The sequence below is a fragment of the Naumovozyma castellii genome, chromosome 1, assembly GCF_000237345.1.
Source record: "Naumovozyma castellii chromosome 1, complete genome".
Lineage (NCBI taxonomy): Eukaryota > Fungi > Ascomycota > Saccharomycetes > Saccharomycetales > Saccharomycetaceae > Naumovozyma > Naumovozyma castellii.
Genome location: NC_016491.1, coordinates 1,196,645 through 1,222,193, shown reverse-complemented (window position 1 = coordinate 1,222,193; position 25,549 = coordinate 1,196,645). Strand labels below are relative to the sequence as shown.

Below are 25,549 nucleotides of genomic sequence, written 5' to 3'. Positions count from 1 at the left end.
TCTATTGTTATAAGCAAATACGTTAATATCAAAGGTAAATGCACTCAAATTGAGATGTTCAGATAATAAATCTGTAAGGGGGATGTTTGAGCGTGCTCTGTTCTATTTGCCACTTCAACCCTTCTTTGAAATGTAAATCCTTCCAATGGTAATGAAACCTTTCAAAAATATCAAAACTGGTATCAATGAACACAGGTCTGTTGTTTAATAGTAAATGAAGCACACATACAATTAACGTCAATGAGTCTAAAATACCGATAAAAGCAGTCAATATCTTTCAATGATGTCCGTTTTTATCGTTTCAGGTTTGGAATTAGTTTCGGCTTACTCTAAACGACAAAAAATCCGTGTTGAACGACGCAATAATAAACGGTTAACAATCGGGGAAAAAATGAGTGAAAGTTGGCTCACTTTGTTGGTTGAAGTGGGTATCCTTGATATAATACTCCTTTTAGTACAGTAAACTTATTAAGGAGGGTGTTGTATTTAATTCTGCTGTTTAAATATCCGAGTTACTCTCCTGCGGTATGTCCGTCCAAACGTCCTAGGCGGCTAATTTTTTTTATAAGGAATCTTCCTCTTAACACGACAATTACCTAAAACAATAAAAAACGACTTTTCACTTGCTAAACACCTGACAGAAGTAATAATTTTCTTTTTTCAATAGGGACTATTTTTTTTTGTCCTGCTCAAACGAATGCAAAGAGGAAGAACATATGGAATGTTATCCTTATTTTGCCACTCGGAGTTTTCCACCACATTATCGCCAAGACGCGTGAAAGAATTTCTTCATACTCAATGATCAAAAGATACCTCGTAATCAATGTAAAACAGTTCCATATGTTGAAGGGAAATAGAGTTATTAAATATCTTATTAAATAATATCAATGGAACACAACTTTTTTATAGAATATATAGACTTGAACAGTAAAATAAAAATGTCCACAAGTCGACGATTATTTTATCATTTCATAGAAACCAGTTTGACATCAAAGGTCAATTGTGAGTTAGCTGGAATACCTGGTAGAGCTTGTTTACCATATGCATATGGAGCAGGGATGACGATTCTACGTTCACCACCAACAGCCATTCCAGCGACACCAATGTCCCACCCCTTGATCACTTCACCTTGACCTAACTTGAAAACAAATGGCTTCCCGCTTGTGTTCTTATCAAAGACTTTGCCATTCTTAAGCTTACCAATATATCTCATCCCAATTCTAGAACCTTTCTTGGCTTGTGGACCTTTACCAACAACACGATCTTCAACAATAATACCTCCCTCTAATGCCTGAGTCTTTGGTTTTTCATTGTTTTTCTTTGGAGCTTCATCTTTAGGTTCAACTTTTGATTGTTTAACCTTCTTAGATGTCACTTTTTCCTTTTCTTCTTCAGATTCTTGCTTTCTCTTTTTGTTTTTATTTTGCTTCTTTGATTTATCCCCATCGTCTTCAATTATTTCCTCAATACGAATTTCCTCATCTTCTTCTTCCTCATCATCATTGATTAAATCATCCAATTCGTCTTCAGCGGATTCATAATCTTCGCTATCGTAATCTTCACTATCTTCATCTTCTGCATCAATAATTGGAGTATCGAATGGGTGCTTAATGTAGTTACCGGTTAAAGAAATACCGTAAGAACCAGTGACAATAAATTGGATGTCTTCCTCTGGGGCAATAGTAATGTCCAAACTTTGTTGAAATTGACTCTTAGGAGATAAAGTCAAGAGAACGTATTCTTCAAATTCGTCATCATCACTTTCATCTTCTTCATCTTCCTCATCTTCAGAAGATGATTCCTTCTCAGCCTTTTTAGCCTTCTTATTCTTTTTGGTAGATTTTTCTTCTTCTTCAGACTCTTCTTCCTCATCATCCATTTCCTCCTCGTCGTAATCACCATTTAAAATGTCATCATAATCAGCATCATGGAAATCTGGATTCCTCTTCACAATTCTCAAGGTGGATGGTTTGTTTTCCTTGTCATAGGCTTCTGGATTCAACGCAGCCATAGTGATCTTAATGGTCACTGGCATCTTATCATCACAGGCAGGTGTTGGAGTGTATGGCTCGATATTTAAGTTGTAAGTGGCTAATGGTAATAGGTCAGACATGGTTGGTTGAGTAAAGGAGTTAGTTGTTTATGTTTTGTCTTGGTCAATCTAGGTAGTCTATTAATTACCATTCGAATATTTTAAATGAATTCGATGAGATAGAAAATTTAATCCGCGAACTGAAAATTTTTCGACGGAGCTTCAACGCCGTAAATTACCTAAAAATTAAAAGATATATAGATAGAAAACCATTAGGTTTACCTCCACTTGAAAAATGAAATTATTGAAATTAAATGTAATGCATAATATTCTTCACCTTACTATGTATAGCTGGCGATTATTGAGTACCAGCGGTAACTTACCAAAATTGGCTTTATCCTTTTCAAACTGACTTTTTATTAGTTCAAATTATGCATTAAAAACTTGAGTTTCATTTTCACATAGCAAATCTTTGTACTAGATTGGCGATGCTAATTTAATATTTGTAGTAGGATTATTAAAAAATAACGGGTGTATGCAATTTGCTGTAGTGCGTCTACACCAAATTGACTTTCATCATATTTACACCAATATTGACCTGGACTACCATTATTTTTTCAAAGTTTTGTGATTGGAGTAGGAAATAAAAAAGAGCGGTTGATGTAATTCCACGATAAACTACAGATCCTGGCATGACCTTATTTATAGCTGGAATATCACATACATTTCCTGCCTTATTTATAAAGTTTTATGTGAACCGATAGGTTTAAATTAATTCCAGACCACCGGAGTTGAGCAGATCATATTTAAAATCTGTTATGAACTTTGAGCTATTATATGCCAAGAAATCATCGACGTTACTTAAAATAAAAAAACTAAATAGGTAGATGTTCGTGGAGTAGAAAGTAAGTGGTCCAAGTCCTTTTCTCCCTTGCTTATTGTGTAATTCTGAGGATCTCACATAATTTTGGGTTTGGTCAAATATTTACTTGAAATTTGGATATCATTTATTTTGGAAAGAAAATACTATTGAAAGGAAAGATTCTTGCTGTATTATTTCGTATTAATATCATCCTTACGGATTTCACTCTATCTTGGATTCTGGTAACTTCTGGATCTTTTATGGAATGGTTACTTCCACTTTCCCCCTTCTCGAGTAGACTCCCCTGGTATTTTTTTTTAATGCTTTCTTGATTTCCCTTTTTTTGAAGAATCTTCTTACTTTTCTCTTGGGTGTTTGAAGATTCAATTTTGTTCGACTTAATATGTTTCTTTTTCTTTTTCTTACCACTGGTTGTTGTTTCTTCACATTTGAGTTCAACTTATTTTTTGTTCCTCGAATCTTCATCTTGAACGATTGCACCATATTCTTTAAACTTCTACCACTGGACATCTTTATTTTTAGCATCATCGTTGAGAGTTAGGTTCTTTAACTTTATCAAACAATAAACTTAAATCCAGAAAGTTTCTTGAACTACTCTCCTTTAAAATGTCTTTAAGTAAAAATAAGGAAAGAAGGGAAAGAGTGAAACGAAGGAAACAGATATAAATATCCTTTCCATTGACTTTTGGGTTATTTGCCGCCGAATCTTTGTGTCACAAAAAATCAAATCTGACGTTATAGCCGCGCATGCGCTAATTAGATTCACACCATTCCCATCTTCATGAAGGGAAAACATTCATTGAAAATGCATAAATAATGGATATCCTTTTTTAGATTACTCTATCGTACACGCCTTCCAGCAGCCTATATGTTAATTATACGGATTGAAAATTATACGAACCTAGTCTTTTTATTCAGGACTAAAATAAAATTATATCGCTGAAATTAATAGGTAACGTTATTTATTATTTGAAAGTTTTTATTAATATTTAAAATAAACAGGATTTATTTTCTACATAAAGAAAAGAACCTTTCTATATTTAAAATTTCAACAAATGTGGCTTGTCACCATTCTTCAAAGAGAAGGAGGCAGCTAAGTATTGCTTCAACATTGGAGTCTTCTTGATTTCAGCCAACAAAGCCTTGTCAACAACCTTTTGGTCTTCAACACGTTCGGACTTGATTTCCTTGTTTTGTTGTTCTGGGAATAAGTTAGCTTCCTTCTTTTGCTTCTTAGTCAATTTTTCCTTAGCGAAATATTCAACGTTGAACTTTTCAACGTTGACACCTTCGACGGAAACGGTGGTAGAAGTAGCAATAACATAACGAGCATTGACTCTTCTCAATGGAACACCGTTGACCTTGAATGGACCGGAAATCAACAAAGTGTTGTCTTCCAAATGCTTCAAGTAAACAACTCTCTTACCTCTGAAACGACCAGCAAGTAAGATCAAGACAGTACCTGGGACTAGAGAAGCACGTAACTTTTGTGGACGAGAAGCCTTTCTGGTCTTCTTTGCGGCAGCAACGTCTTCAGATGGATACCACTTTGGAGCCTAAAATAAAATAAATTTTTTAATGAATTTGTTAGTAAATTAATTATTCCATCATATTTTTATGAGATCCTTCTTGAATTAGAAAAGCAATGGTAGAAATTACTATTGACTTGAGGCGAGTCACATGTTCAAATTGAATTCATTCCTCAAAATTCTGAATTGGCACAACAATGTATCATATTATTCCCTATTCATATTGTCTTTCAAGTTATTATCTTTTTTGTACATCTCGTTAATGTTCATCCTGTTCTTAGTTAGATATACACTGCACGGTATTATTTGGTAGTTTGTCCTCTTTAATTGCCTTCCTCTTAAATTTCTTCCATTCATAGTTCAATAACTTATCAGTTGATTATTGTAGTTTATTGCGTATCTAATATCTGGAATCTTCATGGATAATATGGCAACATACTTGTTGAACACTCATTTTGTTGTATAGCTATGCTTGGTTGTTTCGATCCTTTGAGCCTAACTATTAATAATCACTATCTTTAAAGTTATTCCATTTGAATAGTATACCAAATCCGTGAAACTTGCGAACCACGGAGAGAAGCTAGAGGGAGTGTAGGCGAAACAGTGACACTAACCTCGCTAGCTCTCAGTAGCGTATTGGCCCTTCCACCTAGAATGAACGGCACTTGCAAAGCTGCGATTTCACACCGCGCGCTCAAACATGTGGTTTCCTTCCTTAAGAAAAGACTTAAAACAGCATTTCCAGCTAAACCCAGACATGTTTTATGTTGGAAAGGTACGGATGCTAGTCAAAAGATGTTCTGAGAACATAATTAATTATGTAATCGCGTCCTGTCACCATTGAATATGAAAGAGAAACTTGTTGATGTCAGCTAACTAAAACCCAATTCATAAATTACTAACGATATAATTGTATATTAACTTATTTTCTGAGAGTTTTAGTATAATGTTTATGTAAGAAAAAACTGTTTCTGTTCTTAAATAAGAATAGGTCCGGTGCCTATTTTGAGGAACCGTCTTTAGCATAATCAATACGAACAATAAGATGTCCATCCCCCAATTTTAGTGCAATATTTTCACCAGCATGAACCTGTGGGTCACTCAAGTTAACCTGTGCAAACCCAAGATCCTTATCTTTTGAAAGCTTATGATGAGAAACAGCTCCAATAACAACCGTGGTTTCAGGTGTCGTTTTGAAAGTTGTATTCTCATTAAATGTTGCAATACCCTTGTCATTGATCTTTTGTTTACTTGATGTGTAGATATGTCTGTTCTTACCTTTCTCAGTAAGAGAAACTCTTACGACTACATTCTTAGCAACGTTCTCTGCAGTCAATATCGAAAGAGTACCGGAATATACCCCATCGGGCCTTAGAGTATGTGCCATGCTGCTACTTCTAGTCAAATCTTTTGGAGTTTTGGGAGTAGATGGTTGAGATTGGGCTTGTTTAATATTAGAATTATCAACTTGTGAATGATTTGATAGGGCAGCCGCTGATTTCTGATCAGAGCCATTTTGTGTACGCAATGAATCCTGCCCTTCGAGATTATTAGGTCCTTGCACAGCAGCATAGCTTTTATTTGGAGTGGATGGATCATAATCTAACGAGTCTCTTCCATGATGAGAATTAGATTTTCTTCTAAACTCACCAGATATTTTTGGCAATTTAATCTTATCACCACCAAAGGTTTTCAACAAACGACCACCTCTTTGAACACCACCAGATGCAACAGTATTTGCAACCCCGAAGGCAGCTCCTGAAACTTGTTTGGCTGCTTGCATACCCGAACCACTAACAGCAGTAATCGAAGCAATAGGTGCGTCACTTGATGCACCTTCTGCCTCTGATACTTCTGGTGTAATGTATTGAGGTGTGAATTTACCTTCCAACTTCAACGTACCTTGTGTTGATAATGGACAATCCCACTCATATCGTTTGTGTGGTTCAAGAGTGGACATATCAATCTTGACATTACCCAAATCATCATTAGAACCAGCACGATCCCAATCGAAAACATTGAGGATAAATTCGGATCTACTTCTTGATGGAATTGCAATTCTAGTACTTTCATTCCACACGGGATCCAGGGTTTTCTTGATAACTTGAGTCTTGTATACCTTTTTGCGATCAATGTAAGCAACCACGAAAGGATCCGATTTACCATTTCTATCACCAGCCATTAAGTGCTCAGCTGAAACAAACTTTAGATCCAAGTACCCAGTATCAGCCACTGATTCATGTGGCAAAGCAGTGGTGGATGGGTCATATAACATCCTAATCTTTAAATTGGCACCACTAAAATTCACATTGTAAGCTTGTTCATAACTAGACTGCAACAACTTAATTGTATCGAATGTATCAGTGGAGATAACATCTTGAGGCTCTTTAGCTATATTCTTTCTGGAAACTCTGAAATGTAACTTACTGTTCTTCAGATCACGAATAAAAACTACATTAGTTTCAGGTTTCACTGAATCACCTCTGCATTTCAGCACAAAACTAGGGTAGCATATATCATCCACCAATCCTTCCAAGAAACCTCTATCTCTACCCAAAGAACCTGACAATATTTGAATTGTCAATAAACCAGAATTATGTTGAAGTAACTCTTCGAGCGATAACTTTTGCTTTTTATGGATCTTCTTTTCATCTTCTTCAAATGGATCTGGAACCTCAGCAACTTCCCAATTGCCTGGGTCTTTTTCCATTTTCTTCTTCAGCTCCTCTTGTTTCTTTGAAAACTCATCTTGCTTCTTCTTTAGTTCTTTTTCTAATTCTGCAATTGCTGCTCTTTCATCTGGAGAATACACAGGTAATGTTGGAATAAACCCTACTCCCAATTCCATAATATCATTTGAACTATGGCCATCAGGTCCCCTCAATGTATAGTTCTCAAAATACATGGAGTTGCTACTATCGATGTAATTACCTTTATTATCCCTCTTCATTGCCTGCGATAATGGAACTTGGAGTGTTCCGATTTTTCTATCTTTTCCAACCGATTGATAATCATACAATTCTACCGAGATATGTTGAGATTCGGAGGCAATAGGAACATAGACTGTCTCATTAAAAACAGGTTTTGTAGTATCTGAATAATGTCTGGATTTATATTTAATATGCTTGTTTAATGAAACAATAAAATAAGGATCAATGTCACCGAAACCAGAAAGGTTAGATTTGACAATTGCACGATTAACTGTAATTTTAGCGCAACCAATAGGACCAGTAATTGGAGCGTTATATGCAAATGTACCTTGAACCTTCAAGGGCTTCCATTGTGCGGTAAAGAATATATCACCCTGTGGGCTACCTTTCACTGATTCTTGACCAACTTCTGACGCAGCAATTAAATCTTCAACTGTGGATGAGTATTCACACAATAATTCTTTCCCACCCATGCGGTCATCATAAATTTTCAAAGTGATTCTTGAATCCGTTTTTGAACCAATGATCAACTCACTAACTTCACCCCAGGATGGTTCGTTTAGACGTTTTAATGTTCTGTAAGATTTCCTTAATACATTATCAATAAATAGAGAGGCACATGGACTTAAGTTTCCTGTCATTGAAGTAGCTGTATTTAAAGACTTTACCTTTTGTAAGGTAAACTTTAAGATACCGACGTCTGACTCACTAGAATCTTCAAAATCATCTGTATCATCAACTAATTCAACTTCTTCACTTCCACTGCTTTCTTCACTGGATTTGGAGGCATCAGCAGGCTGTACAACTGGAACCCAACGTAAGGAGTAGTTCAACAAACCTCTTGATTTGGCACCCACCATTAGCTCGGAGGTTAGGTTATCCTGTACAGGTTCCTGTAAGAACGTGTTCAAATCAATAGAAATGTCACCAATTAAAGTATCTCTTCTCACATCATTGTAATCAAAACAAGATAATGTCAATGTTTGGTTTAATGATGGTAAAAGGAGATATCTTGTTTCATTCCAACGTGGGTTCTTATTATCTGATTTAATCGAAGTTCTTTTTTGTTTGTCTTCACTAGGGAGATTCTTTTCTAATGATATTACGACATATGGATCAACAGTATTTGTAATAAAATCGGAACCTTTCAATCCATCAGCAGAAGTAACAGTAACAACAAGACATCCAATTGCGTCATTTTCTTGGGCAGCCATTATTTGTTCAACATCAATATCCATATGATTTGGAGCGTACAACATTGGACCAACGTTAGAATTAATAATAGTTTTCACTAAACTTTTCAAACCGGGCAAGAAGGACATAACATCTAAACCTAAGGTATCTCCGCCTAAGGGTTTTAAAACGAAATCAATTAATGGGGGTTCCAATAATTGAACCGAAACCATCTTAATATTTGGGAAAATCCTACCAAATTCTAAACGAATACGCATCTTACCTGCAACATTGATATCCTCAACAAGGACGGGCAAGGTTTTAGAAAGGAAACTCTTACCTAATGTGACACCAAGAGAAATTTTTGGATTGACTTTCTCCTTTACTTCAGTAGGGGTCATATCTGATTCATCATTTGGAGTGAATGCGAACGACCAATCCATTTCAATTGAGTTCTTACCAGTCTTGGTATATGATTTAATACCTCTAATAGCGGGTGCCTTTGAACCTAAGGTAAATTCATCAAGGGATAGAGCATCAATACCATAACCAGGTGCCACACCAGCAAGGATAGGATTCACCTGATCCTTAACCTGTTGGGATAGGACGGGCATATAGATAACCCAAAATTTAGATAGGAACGAATTCAACCAAAGGGTAGTTTCTACTTTCCCAGAAATTGTTTCTTCAACAGTAGTTCTCTTCAAATCATCTCTAATATTTCTATTAAACCTACGGAATTCTGCAGAATAGACTGATGATGTTCCTAAGAACACAAGTCCAAGCGACCACCATGAAAACCCCCAATAAGCAAACAACCACGAGATAAAACAAGTACCTATCACAATTGAAACATTTGCATACCAATCATTATAGAAGTTTTCCAAGATGTAGGCCTTGATAACCTTAGCATTGGCTGTGTTAGGTGAACCTTTCCCGCTTGAATGAAATTCAGCAACAGTTCTCCAAGGAAATAAAGTAGCAGGATTTTCAGCTTCCAATTTACTCTTTAAATCCTCCTTTTGGAAACTGTTAAGTTCATCTAAAATACCCGGTCCTGTAATTGAAGTATCGAATTTGTTTGGTTTCCTCGAAGGGGCTCTTCTCAAATCAGCAGGATGAACCTTTTCCAAAGGTACAGACCCAACAGTACCCTGGGTATTTGGTGTAGGGACCTTTGGATTTTTTACTGATGAGGCAACAAGAATTTCATGTTTCTGAGCGGCCTCAGGTGATAGAGGCTTAATTTTCTCAACAGTGGCATCTCTTTCATTTTTATTACTTGGCGTATCTGAAAGGCCTTGTGAGTGGGGAGTTCTTTCTGATTGAGGCATTTTATCTAACTGCTGTGTACCTGACTGTGATTCGGTTTTTGGAACCGATTTTTTAGTTTGTTCAGCGTTTTCGAACCCAGCTGATTTCACCATTGTTAAAATAGTATTCCAGCTTTAACAATCTTATTGTATCCTTTCAATTTCTTTTCTTTGCAGACTTAATTATTCGTTAAAGCGGTTAATGAGGTTTTAAGGTACGGGACAGACTATTCTATTTTGTCTTGTTCCCTTTTGAAGTAATTCCTCTACAAGCTAAATATTGAAACTTTCAAATGAAAAAGGGAGTTTTTAAAATCCCCTTGTTTTCTTTGAAATGGCGCGATCCTTTCATTTTTTTTTTCGCTGTGACATATTTATCATCTATCTAAGATTACGTAGTTAACGTGAATTGTTATATTAAACTGCAAGCTACTTATGCGTATACATAGCAGCCAATTCAGATCTTTTCTTGATTGCATCCAGCAACTGTTCCTTAGTGAATATTTCTGATTCAAAGACTTGACTTAGCAATATGTTATGGTAATTTGGGTTTAAGTCGAACAATCTAAATGAACAGTACACCAATTGCAAACATACGGAATTACTTAATTTTTGTTGTAGCTTGGCGTCTTTCAGTTCTTTAAGGAGATATGCCACACATTTGCTTACGAATTGCAACATGAGAGGATTTGTTTGTATAGCTTTTGAATGAATCGACAAGATATTGTTATCTTTATCACGAACATCCGTGAGCTCTTCTCTTAAGGGAAACAAAATCGAGTCTGTATTGTATGAGAAATTCTTACAAAAAACGTTCAAAGACATGTAGATATGCTCTCGTAGAACTTCTATCTTTCTTTTCACCATCATTTCTAATAGTGATTCATTGGGTGGGTCAATCTTTAAGGAATAGGAGGCTACTTCTTTTTGAATAAATCGAAATCGGACTGATAGAAACACGTTTAGGAGTGCAGAGGAATCTTTGTTGTCAAACGGTGGAATTGCCGCTAGGTATTTTAAAATTTTCTTCATGGAATTCACTGTTATATTGGTCGATAGTAATTTCACAAGCCCCATTAACATAGTGGTGTTTATTTCTTTCAACACATTTTGACATATACTTTCCACAATCGAGGAATCCGGGTATTTAGCTCTCAAAGAATTCGTATGTGTATACAACATGACAGCCTCTTGGTAATGCCCCGTCCTAATACATGTACGTGCCATATATGGTAATTCCATCAAATCTGTTATTTTAGTCAAATTATCTAGAACCAAGGCCAAATTTCCAGAGACAGATTGGTTCTCATCTTGGTTATTCATCCTTGTGCGTAGTTTTCTCAATGCCAAGTGGAATGCATCTTCTTTCGACTCTTTAGCGTCAGAGTCATTCTGACCTAAGAACTCATCAATATTTATATCATTTTTACTATCTTGTTCGTCTGTAGTATCTATCGTTTCCGAATCGTTCTTGACAGCCATATTATCCAGCTCCCATAATTGATCCAATTGATCGTGTATTTGATCCAGTGTTTCTCTTCCATCATCTTTCAATACATCATTCAACACAGTTTCTTTATTTTCAACCAATAAACTCTTCATCTTCCTCTCTAAAGTTGATATCTGGGCCTCAACCTCAGCAATTTCCTCGACAATACTACCAGGAATAGGTCTTGAAGAAAAGTAACTCTCATATGCTTTGTTTTCCGATTGTAAAGCTTCATTTAATACGTCTTCGCAGTATTTCAACTCAGTTTTGGATAGGGTACCTTCATCGAACAAATTGTTCAGTATAATATTCATTGTCACAGACAGCCTATTTCACTCAATTTAGGAAGCCAAAAAGGAATGCCAAAAACAACAACAAACAGATGCTATTCATCTTAAAGGTCTTGTTCGTTGAAAAGCTTGCGAACAATACAAAATCAAAAAATAAAAAGAAGAAAATCAGCACTCACGCTGGGGGTCGAACCCAGAATCTTCTGATTAGAAGTCAGACGCGTTGCCATTACGCCACGCAAGCTTATTTTCTTGTTTTTCTTAAAATAAAAGAACCATTATGTAAGACTCTAAAACACATTAACCCAGATGGATTGTATTAACTACTTAGCCTTTCTTGCTCCATTAGAATGATGATTTCTGGAAAATTAAGATAAGAATTAAACAAAACTCTTATCCTAGTTCTTTTATTAAATTCTTGCTGATGTATTGAAGTAGAGAAATTTTTAATATAAAAAACTTCTGTTAGTCAATCTTCAAATATAAAGAATTAGCCCCTTAAAATATATAATTCAAGCATCTGTTATCAGATTGTTAAGTTTAAACAAAGAAATATTTGTACACTAATAACAAAAGGACTGAAATTAGTAACCCAACCTTTGCTCTACTAGATAAGGAAACCAAATCTTAACATAAACTTTTGTAATGTGATTTTATATTTTTTTTTACTTAGGGTTGATATGTTTCATATTCGCCATGACAACAGTCCTATATCTTTTTAATTTACATATTGTATATTGATATGGGCAGTTCTACAAACGACTGCCTTTTATGTTTCTGGTACTATGAGAGTAAATTGATTTTTCAGCAAGAATAAAATGTCCGACCATAACTGTGGGACTCGGGCACGTGACCGAGCGATAATCCGTCCAGACAATGAGCTATTATATTATATGAAACTATAGAGCAGTATATTAGGACAAAGCTCAGTTGAGAAACGTAACATTGCTCACTCTTGGACCAGATACTTGACAATTTCAAAAGAATTAACAAAATAAACTTATTTTAACAGAAAATGACAAATATCAAATCATTTGAGGTTGCAGATCCATTGAACTCCAGCCTTGAAGGTTTTGCCCTTTGCAACCCTTCCATCAAATTAGTTCACTCTGAGAAGTTTCTTTTTAGAAAGACTTCATCAGATAAGATTGCCCTGATTTCTGGCGGTGGGAGTGGTCATGAACCTGCCCATGCGGGTTTCATTGGGGAAGGGATGCTAAGTGGTGCTGTTTGCGGTGATGTGTTCGCCTCTCCTTCCACTAAGCAAATTCTTAATGGTATTCAATTGGTATCCGAAAATGCCAAAGGTGTATTGTTAATTGTTAAAAATTACACTGGTGATGTGTTGCATTTTGGTTTGTCGGCAGAGAGAGCCAGAGCATTAGGAATTGATTGTCATGTGGTAGTTGTTGGGGACGATGTTGCTGTTGGTAGAGAAAAGGGTGGTATGGTTGGTAGAAGAGCTTTAGCTGGAACTGTCCTTGTTCATAAAATTGTTGGTGCATTTGCTGAAAAATATTCTTCCAAATATGGGTTGGAAGGAACTGCTAAAGTTGCTAGAATCGTAAATGATAATCTAGTTACCATTGGTTCCTCTCTAGACCATTGTAAGGTCCCTGGTAGAAAATTCGAAAGTGAATTGAATGAAAAACAAATGGAATTAGGTATGGGCATCCATAATGAGCCAGGTGTTAAAGTTTTGGAACCAATTCCATCCACTGAAGATCTAATCCTAAAGCACATGCTACCAAAACTATTGGACCCAACTGATAAGGATAGATCATTTGTTACTTTTGACAAAGATGACGAAGTTGTCTTACTAATCAACAATCTAGGTGGAGTATCTAACCTGATCATCTCGTCAATTGCCTCAATTACTAATGACTTTTTGAAGAAGAATTACGGCATTAAACCTGTAAAAGTTATTGCTGGAACATTAATGACTTCCTTTAATGGGAATGGATTCAGCATAACATTGTTGAATGCATCAAAGGCAACAAATGCTATTTCAAAGGAATTCACTGATGTTAACTCAGTCTTAGACTTGATTAATGCTTACACAGATGCACCAGGTTGGCCCATTGCTGATTTTGAAGGCAAACAGCCACCATCTGAAAACCATGAAATATTACATAATGATGTTAAAGTGAAGGAAGTTGGTACCTATGATTTTAATAAATTTTCCCAATGGATGAATGCAGGTGCTGAACAAATTATTAAATCTGAACCACATATTACTTCCTTGGATTCTCAAGTTGGTGATGGTGATTGTGGGTATACCTTGGTTGCAGGTGTGAAAGGCATTACTGAAAACTTAGATACGCTATCTAAGGAGTCACTATCTGTTGCAGTAGCTCAACTCTCTGATATCATTGAAGCTTCCATGGGTGGTACTTCAGGTGGGTTATACTCTATTTTAATTTCAGGGTTCTCTCACGGTTTAATTCAAATCTTGAAGAATAAGGATGATCCTGTCACAGCTGATGTTGTTGCTCAAGCTTTTGAAATTGCCCTAGATACTTTATACAAATACACTAAAGCTAGAAAGGGGTCATCTACTCTTGTTGATGCATTGGAGCCATTTATCAAAGAATTTTCTAAATCTAAAGATTTTAAGAAGGCAGTGAAAGCGGCTGATGAGGGTGCCAAATCCACAGCAACATTTGAGGCCAAATTTGGAAGAGCCTCATACGTTGGCGATTCATCAAAAGTAGAAGATCCAGGTGCTGTTGGTTTTACAGAATTTTTGAAGGGTATCGAGTCTGTCTTTTGAGCTTGCGCTTGAATAATTTTTGTTATTGATTGCAAGGCTGTAATCATTTCGGAAATTATAATATTAAATAGAATGCGTATACGTCCTAATTAGAATATGTGTTTTACCAATTATAGAATATCACCCAGTGTTAAAATAATCAGAGACTAAATGAAGGTATTCGAACTTGTGTAGTCGATGATCGGCGGCTATATTTGTCATATTAAACGATATATATTACCCGGACTGACTTTTAAAATCCTGAAATTTCAGGTAAACTAGTTCAAACAAAACGGTAATTGAAATACGAGTTGAATTTAATAAATAAACCAAATAATTTTTCAAGACCCCCCTAAAGAGCAATAGATTGTTGACCATGAGTGCTGATTTTGATAGAATTTATTTGAATCAATCCAAATTTAACGGGAGATTCCGTATAGCTGATTCAGGTTTGGGTTGGAAAGCCGCTGCTAATGGTGGTTCGGCATCTACTCAAGCAAAGGCACCATTTCTTTTGCCTGCCACTGAACTATCTACTGTACAATGGAGTAGAGGATGTAGGGGATATGAACTAAAAATCAACACCAAAAATCAGGGTGTAATCCAGTTAGATGGGTTTTCTCAGGATGATTTTAATATAATAAAGAGTGATTTCCATCGTAGATTTAGCATACAAGTGGAACACAAGGAACATTCTCTTCGTGGGTGGAATTGGGGTAAGACTGATTTAGCTAGAAATGAATTAGTCTTTGCTTTGAATGGGAAGCCGACCTTTGAAATTCCCTATTCTCATATTAACAACACTAATCTGACATCCAAAAATGAAGTTGGTATCGAGTTTAATATCCAAGATGAAGAATATCAACCAGCTGGTGACGAATTGGTGGAAATGAGATTTTATCTACCTGGGACCATCGAGACAAACAATGAGGATGAGTTGCCCAAAATTGAAGCAGAGGATGGTATTAAAGAAGAAGCTGCTGTAGATAAAGAAGAGAAAAGTTTAGCTGAATCATTCTATGAAGAATTGAAAGAAAAGGCAGACATTGGAGAGGTAGCTGGTGATGCTATTGTCTCATTCCAAGATGTTTTCTTCGCAACTCCAAGAGGTCGTTATGACATTGATGTTTATAAGAATTCTATCAGATTGAGAGGTAAAACGTATGAATATAAATTACAGCATCGTCAAATCCAAAGAATTGTATCTTTACCAAAGGCTGATGATATACATCACTTGATTGTGTTAGCCATCGAACCACCTCTTCGTCAAGGGCAGACCACTTATCCATTCTTGGTATTACAATTTCAAAAGGATGAGGAAACAGAAGTACAATTGAATTTAGAGGATGAGGATTATGAAACTAACTATAAGGATAAATTGAAGAAGAGTTATGATGCTAAAACTCATGTTGTTATAAGTCACGTCTTAAAGGGGTTGACCGGTAAAAGAGTGATAGTACCCGGCAGTTACACTTCTAAATTTGAACAATGTGCAGTATCCTGTTCCTACAAGGCAAATGAAGGTTATCTGTATCCATTAGACAATGCCTTTTTCTTCTTAACAAAACCAACCTTGTATATCCCATTTTCTGATGTTAGTTCTGTGAATATTTCGAGAGCAGGCCAAACGTCGACATCCTCCAGGACATTTGACTTGGAAATTATTCTTCGTTTAAATAGAGGCTCTACGACCTTCGGTAATATTAGTAAGGAAGAACAACAATTATTAGAACAATTCTTGAAATCCAAAAATTTGAGAGTAAAGAATGAAGAAAAAGAGACTCAAGAAAGGTTACAGAACGCCCTTGGATCAGATAGTGATGATGATGGTGATATCAATATGGGTTCTGCTGGTGAAGATGACGAATCCGAAGATGTTGATTTCCATGCCAGTTCCGAAGGTGAAGACGACGTTGCTGAGGAATTTGATTCTGACGCCCCTGTTAGTGATGAAGAGGCTGGCAGTGATGCTGATGAAAGGCCAGCAAAGAAGCCAAAGACTGAATAGGATATATGTATCTTGTTATCTAAATATCGTTTTGAAAAATATATTATATTGTAAGTACTATAATCAACAACATTACCATCATCGAGAAATATGAAGCGGGCATCGCTTAATATGTAACTTTTACACTGAAAAAATTCCAGGTGTCTGAATAAAGTTAATTATATTGACATAAAGATTCAAACGAAGAAAAGCAGCATAGACACCTTTTGGGACCTACTCACTATAATGTTTGTTATCCTTTATTTGCTAGCTAGACAATAATTAAAATGACCAAATCCAAGCTTCCACTAATCGAGGAGCTTGATCTTCTCAAAGATATGTATCCGGAACTACAAATAGATTCTGAAGTTGATGATACTAAATGCATAACAGGGTCCCTACTATTCAGCATATCATTATTAAACGACCTAAAAGTTACCTATAATGAGAAGCAGATAATTTTACCAAAATTACTACAGGAAAGAATAGTATTCAATGTTGATGTACAACTATATCCAGATCTCCGACGTGGGTTGACCTTAAGGTTGGAATCACAATGGATGTCGCACGATGATAAAAGCAAGTTGTTGAATGCTTTACATGCAGAATTTGACGAAGTTACTGATCCTTCAAGCACGATTTATGATCCGTCTAGTCCAATTTTGATGCTTACCTTTGGATTTCTGATATACGACTCTGCATCTATTCTATTTGACGATTACAAGAAGTTTTGCTCCACGGAAGAAGAATTTGAGTTATACAGAATTGTTCAAGCTGGAGCATTAGAGGAGAAAAGGGCTAGGGAAAATTTTGACTGTTCTATATGTATGGAGGAGAAAAAAGGTAATAAAATGATTGAATTGCCATGTGAAGGACATCATCATCTGTGCCGGAGTTGTACAAAAACGTACTTTCCCAAGATGATCGAGGAAGGAAACATTATAAATGTAAGATGCCCTGAATGTAAGTTTGAAGAATATGATATGAATACTGCCAACAGTTTTCAAATGCTGAAGGAGAAATTATTTAGGCCGTCGATTCCATTCGAGTTTTTTGAAGGAATACTGACAGATGAAGTGTGCGAAAGGTATGAAAAGTTGTTTTACGAACAAGCAGCCATAAAGCTATCAAAGCATTCCCCACACGCATGTTGTATTTGTCCAAGTTGTAAGACATGGTGTGTTAAGGATGATTTGGACGAACTAATGATAGTCTGTAACAAATGTAAATTTGCATTTTGCTTTGACTGTCTACATTCATGGCATGGATATAATAATCGTTGTGGGAAGAAACTTAAGATTCCACTAGAAGTCATCGAAGAGTATTCCGATTTAGGCTCCGATCATATGGTACGGAAAAGGCAACTAGAAGTTAAATATGGTAAGCGAATCTTGGAATTAGAAGTAAAGGAATATATTGCCGATAAACTTTTTGACATGGCCATTGAACAAGAAGGATCTAATCTTCAAAGATGTCCTAAATGTAGGTTGGTAATACAGAGAAGTGAAGGTTGTAACAAGATGAAATGTGCTGTATGTGGAACGTCATTTTGCTTCATATGTGGCACTGTTTTGGATCCAAATGACCCATATGAACATTTTAGGGAAACAGAATCATCTTGCTATGCACGCCTGTTTGAAGGAATGCCTGGCTCACAAGACGAATGAATGGGTATACCACTTATAAACTTATAAACAATAATAAATATCTCAATCGATCGAATGTTCATAAAAAAAACTCCTATTTTAAGAGAGATTTTTATATCTATAAATTACTTGTTTTTTAAGCTATATGAATATCTTATTCCAAAAGTCCACGAGATTGTTCGTCAGGTTGGTAGCGTAATGACCATTTGGGACCTTTAATAGCTACAATCAGAAGATCACCCAATGTGAAGATCCACGATGCAATATATAAAGCAAATGATAGAATGGCAATCAGTCTGATAATGAATTGGATAAAATTTAGACGGGAGTCACTGACGATTATGCTTAAACTTTCAAAGTTATAATCGAAGAAGATACCTGGAACACGTCCTGATCGCGGAACAGGAGAATCTTTGCCCTTGTAGTGATACTCTGCTACTGAATATTGGAACGTGTTTACCTCTGTTCCTAACTTCCTAAATGTTGTAGGAATCACAGACAGATCATATGAGTACGCCGTTTTAGGCGTTTCGAGATCGAATTTTGCCGATTTATCAAGTGGATTATCTATGTATGGATAAAAATCACCAAATGAAAACTCGTTAATAACATGATTAAACTTTATCTGATCCATAGGTGTTCTTTCACGATCGGCGTAGCCATATCCTTTTGCTGTTATTTGTAATTCCCCGGCAACACGATTGACAGGTAGGGAACCGAAGATATGGCACCCATTAAAATCTGGTAAATTATTGTACGTTTCAGGATCATTTTCGTCATAATACATTCTGGTATCTAGTTTTTCCCTGAATTCAGCTGGGATTGCTTCACCTAGAATCTCATCCAACTGTGGGGTAATAATTTCTGCAATATCATTTATCCTTACGTCAAAAGGAATAAAAAATGGCATTTCTTCAAAATTCAATTCTTCAGAAGCAAGTTTCCTGTCCATTGTTTGATCTCTTACGTTAACTGTTATCCATTTACAAGGAATATTGACAAATAAATCCATATTGATCGAGACTGTCTCTTTCACATCCCCGTCAACGACATATCTTTCACCTACAAATCCACCAAAATAACTACCAAATTCGGACCATGCAATAAATATGGCAAATATGTATATCAGAATAGTGGATACACCACCTTTAGTGGATTTTTTCTCATGTTGTTCCTCAGTTTTTGCTGTTTAAAATATGCATCTGTTAGTAATTTATGATTTTAGTTTATAATTGCTGTAATCGGTACTAAACATACGAAATGCATCAAACACTCTCAGACTACGACCAGCCATTGTAATGTTGTGTTTGGTTCCGCTGTTAAATGCTTTGTATAAGCTACTCGTAAAGGTGCAAATCATCTCTCTAACTTTAACGTTACGTATGAAAATTCATTTTTTTCAAAAGGCGGCAAATATAACGACAGAAAGTACTATAAGGTAACAAACTCAACTACTTAATTACATACAAAACTTCAAGAAAAAAACAGAGCAAGATAATAGTATCAAATTTTGTTTTCTTCATCCAATAACCTATCTGCTTTAAATATATCTTGCTTTTTTAGGCTGTAGTGCTTGGCGGCTAGAAATGTGATTGGTAAGAACATCCACTGCACTAAATATCTAACACATCCTATAATGAATCCACTACCAATGGAAACTTGGAGTAATTCCCAGTCTGTGTAACTTTCGGTGGTATTTTGACTTGGTTCTAATGTTTTCAAAACTAAAAAATAGATCAGGTTAGCTAGGAAAGTGCAGGAAGATGTAACTATTAGGATTGAACTTGATAGCTTTAAAAAGAAAGGAATAATTTGATGATTCTTGCCCCACAAAAGGGAAATACCAAGTGAACCAACAATTCCTAGGCATAGAAAACTTATAATAATTTCCCCAACAAACACCCAAAAGAAATAATCATTGAAAAGCATTAAACCGTAAGCAATATTAACCCCTTTATTATACTTGGAATGTTTTGATGTTTTTGATCCATCCTCATTAACATTTTCCTCCAAATCACCAATAAGAATTTTAAGTAACCCATTTTCTCGTTTACGATCATTTCTTAAAAATTCTTTCATTGAGGTTAAAGTTAAGTGGTACATAAAAAGCATTGATTCTCCCATTGTCTTCGTTGCGTTTTCGTGAATAGTCGATAATTGCCCCAGTTGGATTCCAATATCTCTAACTAAAATTCCCATTACATCCATTCCAGCATCTCCATTAGCAGAACAGTAAATATTCTTGTCAATAGTTGATTTACAATAACCAAAATAGTTAACCTTGTAAATATTCGTAGACTCAAAAGTATCAACTAGGTTGGAGTCATCATATATCTTTGAATCCATTAATTCATTGGACCACCCCATATCCAAAGTTAGATAAGACAAAAGTTTGAGAAATTGACGAATACTGCCAATAAACTCTCTTGTAATGGATGAACTACCCACAATTGCAAATTTGAACTGTGGGGAACAAAAAGATGCTAGAGGGGAGAATGTACATGTAAAACTTGGCATGTAGAGCATAAATTGGAAGGCGGTAAACCCTAACAATATAACCCAAACAATAAATCTCTTAAGAAGTAACATTTAAACTCTTCTTTCTTTGCTTTGTTTCTAGTTTTCCTCTGTATCTTGTTCAAAGAGTTAAGAAACTGGTAATGAAAGTCAATTTGTGACGCAAATTTCGAGATCGAGGTGATCGAAAGCGCTCGGCGTCAATCAGAGATTTGAAGCTACATAGAATAATAACAAATGTAAATTCGATCCGCATGTGATCCAGATCATACAGAATAGACGGATAAGGGTCACTTAGCGTAAAGGAGAATGGCGCATTCATTGAAGGATCTGGAAGGCTGGGAAATTATAACAACCGATGGGTTCGGTAATATTATTGATAATACCCAGAAAAGACGACGTCATCGAAGAAATGAAGAGGAACTTGTCTACCTTCAAAGAAAATCAGACGGATTGAGGTTTGGTCGTGGTGACAACATTATTATGAACGATGAAAAGTTGGATACTTATTCGATATACTTGGTGCATGATATTAGACTGAATACCTTGAACAATGTGGTGGAGCTATGGGCACTAACGTATTTAAGATGGTTTGAATTAGATCCAGTCACATATTACAGTAATTTTGAACCCAAAGTGGTTAAAAATCTGGATACAAGAGAGGAGGTAAATAGAAAAATGGCAGAGGATGTGGACAAAAACGAGCTATATTTCACATTACAACCAGCAGAACTCAAATTATCCAATTTCATATCATTAGCCAAAGTCTCCAATTTCGATAGTTGGTTGAACGATACTGAGGAAAAAGACTTGAAAAAAGAGTTCTTTGTTAGATATATATTTAGTCCCATTTCTGACAACGTGGTCCCAATTAATCTTATTGAAGAGATACCCAACATGCTTAAGTTAACACCAAAGGAGGCTCAAGAATATATAAAAGACATAGCGTGGCCGAAGAAGAGAGGGACTGACACATCTAAGGAGCTTCCAAAGGAGTTTCTTATCGAGACACCAAAAAAGCGTAGCTACGCAGAAATCGAAAATGAATACGATGACATCTTGAGCTCCGCAAGTGAAAGTGATTCTTCTAATGATGAAACAGCGAACCACAGTAATTCGTCAGATTTTAGCTCTGCTGATGATGTTAGTAATGATGATGCTGAGAATTCAGGCTCAGATTCAGAATTATTTGAGGATGACGATTATATATCTGAATCAGAGAGTATCGGTAGGAAACGAAATAATAAATCTTCAGATACTGGAATAAAAAGGGGAAGGGGACGCCCACCAAAAAATGCTTCTGGGTTGATTAGAAGATACCCTCATGGATTAACTTTCCAAAAAAACACTACGCCCAATGGAGCATCGAATACAAACGTCATTAGGAAGTTTACCAAGAAAAATATTGCACGTGCTAAGAAGAAATACACAGCCTTTTCCAAACGTTACGAATCTATTAAGGATATTCCTGATTTGAAAAAGCTCAAGGCTTTTAACCAGGATTCAGATGAAGTAGATCGAACCAATAGGAAGTTGGAGAATATAATGAAAACTACCCAAAATCATCATGCAGTTGAGACTATTTTTTCTAAAGTCAAAAAACAATTATATTCATCTCATGGGAAAGAAGAAATTGTGAAATCAAAGAATTTTGAAAATTACTTACCTGCTCGTGAGAATGAATTTGCATCAATTTACTTGAGTGTATACAGTGCTATTGAATCAAGTTCCGCTACAACAGTTTATGTTGCTGGGACACCTGGTGTAGGTAAGACATTAACTGTGAGAGAGGTGATCAAAGATCTCATGGCTTCTGCTAAACAGGAAGAGCTTCCTAAATTTCAATATGTGGAAATTAATGGGTTAAAAATGGTCAAGCCAACCGATAGCTATGAAGTTCTTTGGAATAAGATTTCTGGTGAAAGGTTGACGTGGGGCGCTTCAATGGAATCACTAGAATTTTATTTTAATAAAGTGCCCAAGGGGAAAAAGTATCCTATAGTTGTCCTATTAGATGAATTGGACGCGCTAGTCACCAAGAATCAAGAGATAATGTATAATTTTTTTAATTGGACCACATATCAAAATGCCAAACTTATTGTTATAGCCGTTGCCAACACTATGGATTTACCTGAAAGGCAATTGGGGAATAAAGTTTCTTCAAGAATAGGGTTCACAAGAATTATGTTTACTGGTTATACTCATGAAGAACTTAAAAACATTATTGAGTTTAGATTATCTGGTTTTAATGACACCTATTTTTATGTTGATGCAAAAACTGGTAGTGCGATTCAAATTGAAGATGGTGTGAAATATGATCCCATCAAACATTCTGATATGAAGAAGATTCGTTTGCAAATGAGCCCAGATGCGATTGAGATTGCTTCAAGAAAAGTTGCCAGTGTTAGTGGTGATGCAAGAAGAGCTTTAAAGGTATGTAGAAGAGCCGCTGAGATCGCTGAAAAGCATTATATGATGAAACATGGGTTTGGCTACGATGGAGAAGCTAAGAACGAAAATATTACAGATGAAGAAGATAATGAACTTGAAGATAATCAAGATGGAGAAGAATTACAAACAGTGCATATAAGACATATCATGCAAGCGTTAAATGAAACAATTAACTCGAATATTGTCAATTTTATTAATCGATCATCTTTTACTACCAAGTTATTCCTATTTGCATTATTAAACCTAATTAAGAAAACTGGCCTACATGAACAGCCATTGGGTGATGTAACTGATGAAATACGACTTCTCATGGATGTCAATGGCAATAATAAATTTATTGTCAGCATTAACGACACATTATATAGAGATGGTAAAAAGGGATCTCAGATTCAACTCAAGATTCAGTCATGGGATTATCTCTTATATCAATTGATTGAAGCGGGAATTCTTATCAAGCAAAATATGAAAAATGAGAGAATCAGTTGTGTGAAGTTTAACGTCGCCTTGGAGGATGTTAGGAGAGCGATTGATCAAGATGAGATTTTAAAAGATTTGTAATTTTATTTAATGATTAAAATATATAATACATGCATTACTGTCATTGCTATTTTTCTTTTCACGATAGACGTTGCGGAGACTTTGATTGTTTAACCTTCTGAATGTTATTTCCTAATTCCTTGTATAATAATAGAGGATCTCCGATATCTCTTATCTCTGGAACAACCAAAGTAAGATTAAATATCTTCGCCAGAGCTATCTTGAATATCTTTTGCACATTAATAGATTCTGCCGTGGAACAGAATATCAGAGGAGCGTCCATCACATTAGCATAATCAATAGCTGCTGTAGATATCTGTTCCTGGTATTCGGCGGATAAATTTATAAGGAGATCATATTTGGTCCCCACCAAGATCGGTATAGCAATATCATTCAACCCCTTCACTTGCCTATACCAGTCTTTGATAGAATTCAATGTCTCAGGTCTCGTCAAATCAAATAGGAATACAATAACAGATGATCCGACAGCCGCGATGGGCAACATATTGATAAATTCCTTCTGTCCTCCTAAATCCATCAATGAAAACACTATATCGGTGGAATGCAGTTTCACCTTCCGTTTCAGAAAATTGACTCCCAAAGTCTGGGTATATTCCTCATCGAATATGTTTTGGACATACTTGACCATTAACGAAGTCTTCCCAACCTGCGCATCACCTACTAGACCAATTTGTAGATCCACTTGATTTCTGACATCTGGAATGGGTTCATGATCAGCTGGTGAGGAATTGGGCATCTGACCTTTCCGACCTGGATAAACAACTTACAAGAACAAGGACTTTTGCTAATATCACCTTGTAATGGATGTGCATTATCTGTCTTTCCAAGAGTGACACATTTCAAGAAACGTATAATGTCTGGATTACGTAAAAGAAACCATATTTCCAAGACTGTTTTTTTCAACACCCGCACATCGTTCCAAAGACCTATCCACCGGTGAAAAATTTTGGATCCGTTCCAGAAAGACAGACAGAAATTGTTTGGCTCAACTTTCGCGGTGTGAGCCCAGCAAGAAGTGCGCTTAGACGGAAGGTTCCTCTGGACGCCACGAATTGTGTACCGGCGCATTCCAAATGTTGGTCTGAAGATATTGAAAAAAGTAGTTAATAGTGATTAGTAGCATTGACCGTTTGCTAGTACAAGTTATTGAGTAAACAAGACCAGTAAACCGATCTAAACTAATCATGGCTGTTGGTAAGAATAAGAGACTATCCAAGGGTAAGAAGGGTTTGAAGAAGAAGATTGTTGACCCATTCACCAGAAAGGAATGGTTCGATATTAAGGCCCCATCCACTTTTGAAAACAGAAATGTCGGTAAGACTTTGGTTAACAAGTCTACCGGTTTGAAGAGTGCTGCCGATGCCTTAAAGGGCAGAGTCGTTGAAGTTTGTTTGGCTGACTTGCAAGGTTCTGAAGACCACTCTTTCAGAAAGATTAAGTTAAGAGTTGATGAAGTCCAAGGTAAGAACTTGTTGACTAACTTCCACGGTATGGATTTCACTACTGATAAATTGAGATCCATGGTTAGAAAATGGCAAACTTTGATTGAAGCCAATGTCACCGTTAAGACCTCTGACGACTACGTCTTGAGAGTTTTCGCCATTGCCTTCACCAGAAAGCAAGCTAACCAAGTTAAGAGACACGCTTACGCTCAATCTTCTCACATCAGATCCATCAGAAAGGTTATCTCAGAAATCTTGACCAAGGAAGTTCAAAACTGTACTTTAGCCCAATTGACCTCCAAGTTGATTCCAGAAGTTATTAACAAGGAAATCGAAAATGCTACCAAGGATATCTTCCCATTGCAAAATGTTCACATTAGAAAGGTTAAGTTATTGAAACAACCAAAGTTCGACTTAGGTTCTTTGATGGCTTTGCATGGTGAAGCTTCTGGTGAAGAAAAGGGTAAGAAGGTCTCTGGTTTCAAGGACGAAGTCTTGGAAACTGTGTAAAAACAATAACATATAAGATTTAACATGTACAACAATTATTAATTGAT

At 36.0% G+C, this 25,549-nt stretch overlaps 12 protein-coding genes and 1 non-coding gene across 13 annotated transcripts; 5 read left to right on the top strand and 8 right to left on the bottom strand.

Annotated features, from left to right (window-relative positions):
* Positions 1-964: 964 nt before the first annotated feature.
* FPR3 (peptidylprolyl isomerase FPR3) lies at positions 965-2,113 on the bottom strand (the record flags this gene model as incomplete). The annotated part of the gene is made up of 1 exon (XM_003673510.1): positions 965-2,113. One exon carries the CDS (start codon positions 2,111-2,113, stop codon positions 965-967), a length of 1,149 nt encoding a protein of 382 aa, XP_003673558.1.
* A 1,842-nt stretch (positions 2,114-3,955) lies between these two features.
* On the bottom strand, positions 3,956-4,898 carry RPL6A (60S ribosomal protein eL6; the record flags this gene model as incomplete). Its single annotated transcript, XM_003673509.1, has 2 exons — positions 3,956-4,471; positions 4,884-4,898. The coding sequence occupies 2 exons, from the start codon at positions 4,896-4,898 to the stop codon at positions 3,956-3,958; spliced, it is 531 nt and encodes a 176-aa protein (XP_003673557.1).
* A 546-nt stretch (positions 4,899-5,444) lies between these two features.
* On the bottom strand, positions 5,445-9,974 carry TCB3 (Tcb3p; the record flags this gene model as incomplete). The annotated part of the gene is made up of 1 exon (XM_003673508.1): positions 5,445-9,974. The coding sequence occupies one exon, from the start codon at positions 9,972-9,974 to the stop codon at positions 5,445-5,447; it is 4,530 nt and encodes a 1,509-aa protein (XP_003673556.1).
* A 315-nt stretch (positions 9,975-10,289) lies between these two features.
* COG8 (Golgi transport complex subunit COG8) lies at positions 10,290-11,663 on the bottom strand (the record flags this gene model as incomplete). The annotated part of the gene is made up of 1 exon (XM_003673507.1): positions 10,290-11,663. The coding sequence occupies one exon, from the start codon at positions 11,661-11,663 to the stop codon at positions 10,290-10,292; it is 1,374 nt and encodes a 457-aa protein (XP_003673555.1).
* A 148-nt stretch (positions 11,664-11,811) lies between these two features.
* NCAS0Atrna9R lies at positions 11,812-11,883 on the bottom strand. The gene has a single exon. It is a non-coding gene; the product is annotated as a tRNA-Arg (tRNA).
* Positions 11,884-12,654: 771 nt separating this feature from the next.
* On the top strand, positions 12,655-14,412 carry DAK1 (dihydroxyacetone kinase; the record flags this gene model as incomplete). Its single annotated transcript, XM_003673506.1, has 1 exon — positions 12,655-14,412. One exon carries the CDS (start codon positions 12,655-12,657, stop codon positions 14,410-14,412), a length of 1,758 nt encoding a protein of 585 aa, XP_003673554.1.
* Positions 14,413-14,767: 355 nt separating this feature from the next.
* POB3 (FACT complex subunit POB3) lies at positions 14,768-16,399 on the top strand (the record flags this gene model as incomplete). The annotated part of the gene is made up of 1 exon (XM_003673505.1): positions 14,768-16,399. One exon carries the CDS (start codon positions 14,768-14,770, stop codon positions 16,397-16,399), a length of 1,632 nt encoding a protein of 543 aa, XP_003673553.1.
* A 266-nt stretch (positions 16,400-16,665) lies between these two features.
* ITT1 (RBR-type E3 ubiquitin transferase) lies at positions 16,666-18,045 on the top strand (the record flags this gene model as incomplete). The annotated part of the gene is made up of 1 exon (XM_003673504.1): positions 16,666-18,045. One exon carries the CDS (start codon positions 16,666-16,668, stop codon positions 18,043-18,045), a length of 1,380 nt encoding a protein of 459 aa, XP_003673552.1.
* Positions 18,046-18,178: 133 nt separating this feature from the next.
* On the bottom strand, positions 18,179-19,318 carry ERV41 (Erv41p; the record flags this gene model as incomplete). The annotated part of the gene is made up of 2 exons (XM_003673503.1): positions 18,179-19,209; positions 19,282-19,318. The coding sequence occupies 2 exons, from the start codon at positions 19,316-19,318 to the stop codon at positions 18,179-18,181; spliced, it is 1,068 nt and encodes a 355-aa protein (XP_003673551.1).
* Positions 19,319-19,527: 209 nt separating this feature from the next.
* Positions 19,528-20,613, bottom strand: SMA2 (Sma2p; the record flags this gene model as incomplete). The annotated part of the gene is made up of 1 exon (XM_003673502.1): positions 19,528-20,613. One exon carries the CDS (start codon positions 20,611-20,613, stop codon positions 19,528-19,530), a length of 1,086 nt encoding a protein of 361 aa, XP_003673550.1.
* Positions 20,614-20,850: 237 nt separating this feature from the next.
* Positions 20,851-23,550, top strand: ORC1 (origin recognition complex subunit 1; the record flags this gene model as incomplete). The annotated part of the gene is made up of 1 exon (XM_003673501.1): positions 20,851-23,550. The coding sequence occupies one exon, from the start codon at positions 20,851-20,853 to the stop codon at positions 23,548-23,550; it is 2,700 nt and encodes an 899-aa protein (XP_003673549.1).
* Positions 23,551-23,608: 58 nt separating this feature from the next.
* TEM1 (Ras family GTPase TEM1) lies at positions 23,609-24,286 on the bottom strand (the record flags this gene model as incomplete). The annotated part of the gene is made up of 1 exon (XM_003673500.1): positions 23,609-24,286. One exon carries the CDS (start codon positions 24,284-24,286, stop codon positions 23,609-23,611), a length of 678 nt encoding a protein of 225 aa, XP_003673548.1.
* Positions 24,287-24,734: 448 nt separating this feature from the next.
* RPS1B (40S ribosomal protein eS1) lies at positions 24,735-25,502 on the top strand (the record flags this gene model as incomplete). The annotated part of the gene is made up of 1 exon (XM_003673499.1): positions 24,735-25,502. One exon carries the CDS (start codon positions 24,735-24,737, stop codon positions 25,500-25,502), a length of 768 nt encoding a protein of 255 aa, XP_003673547.1.
* Positions 25,503-25,549: the final 47 nt, after the last annotated feature.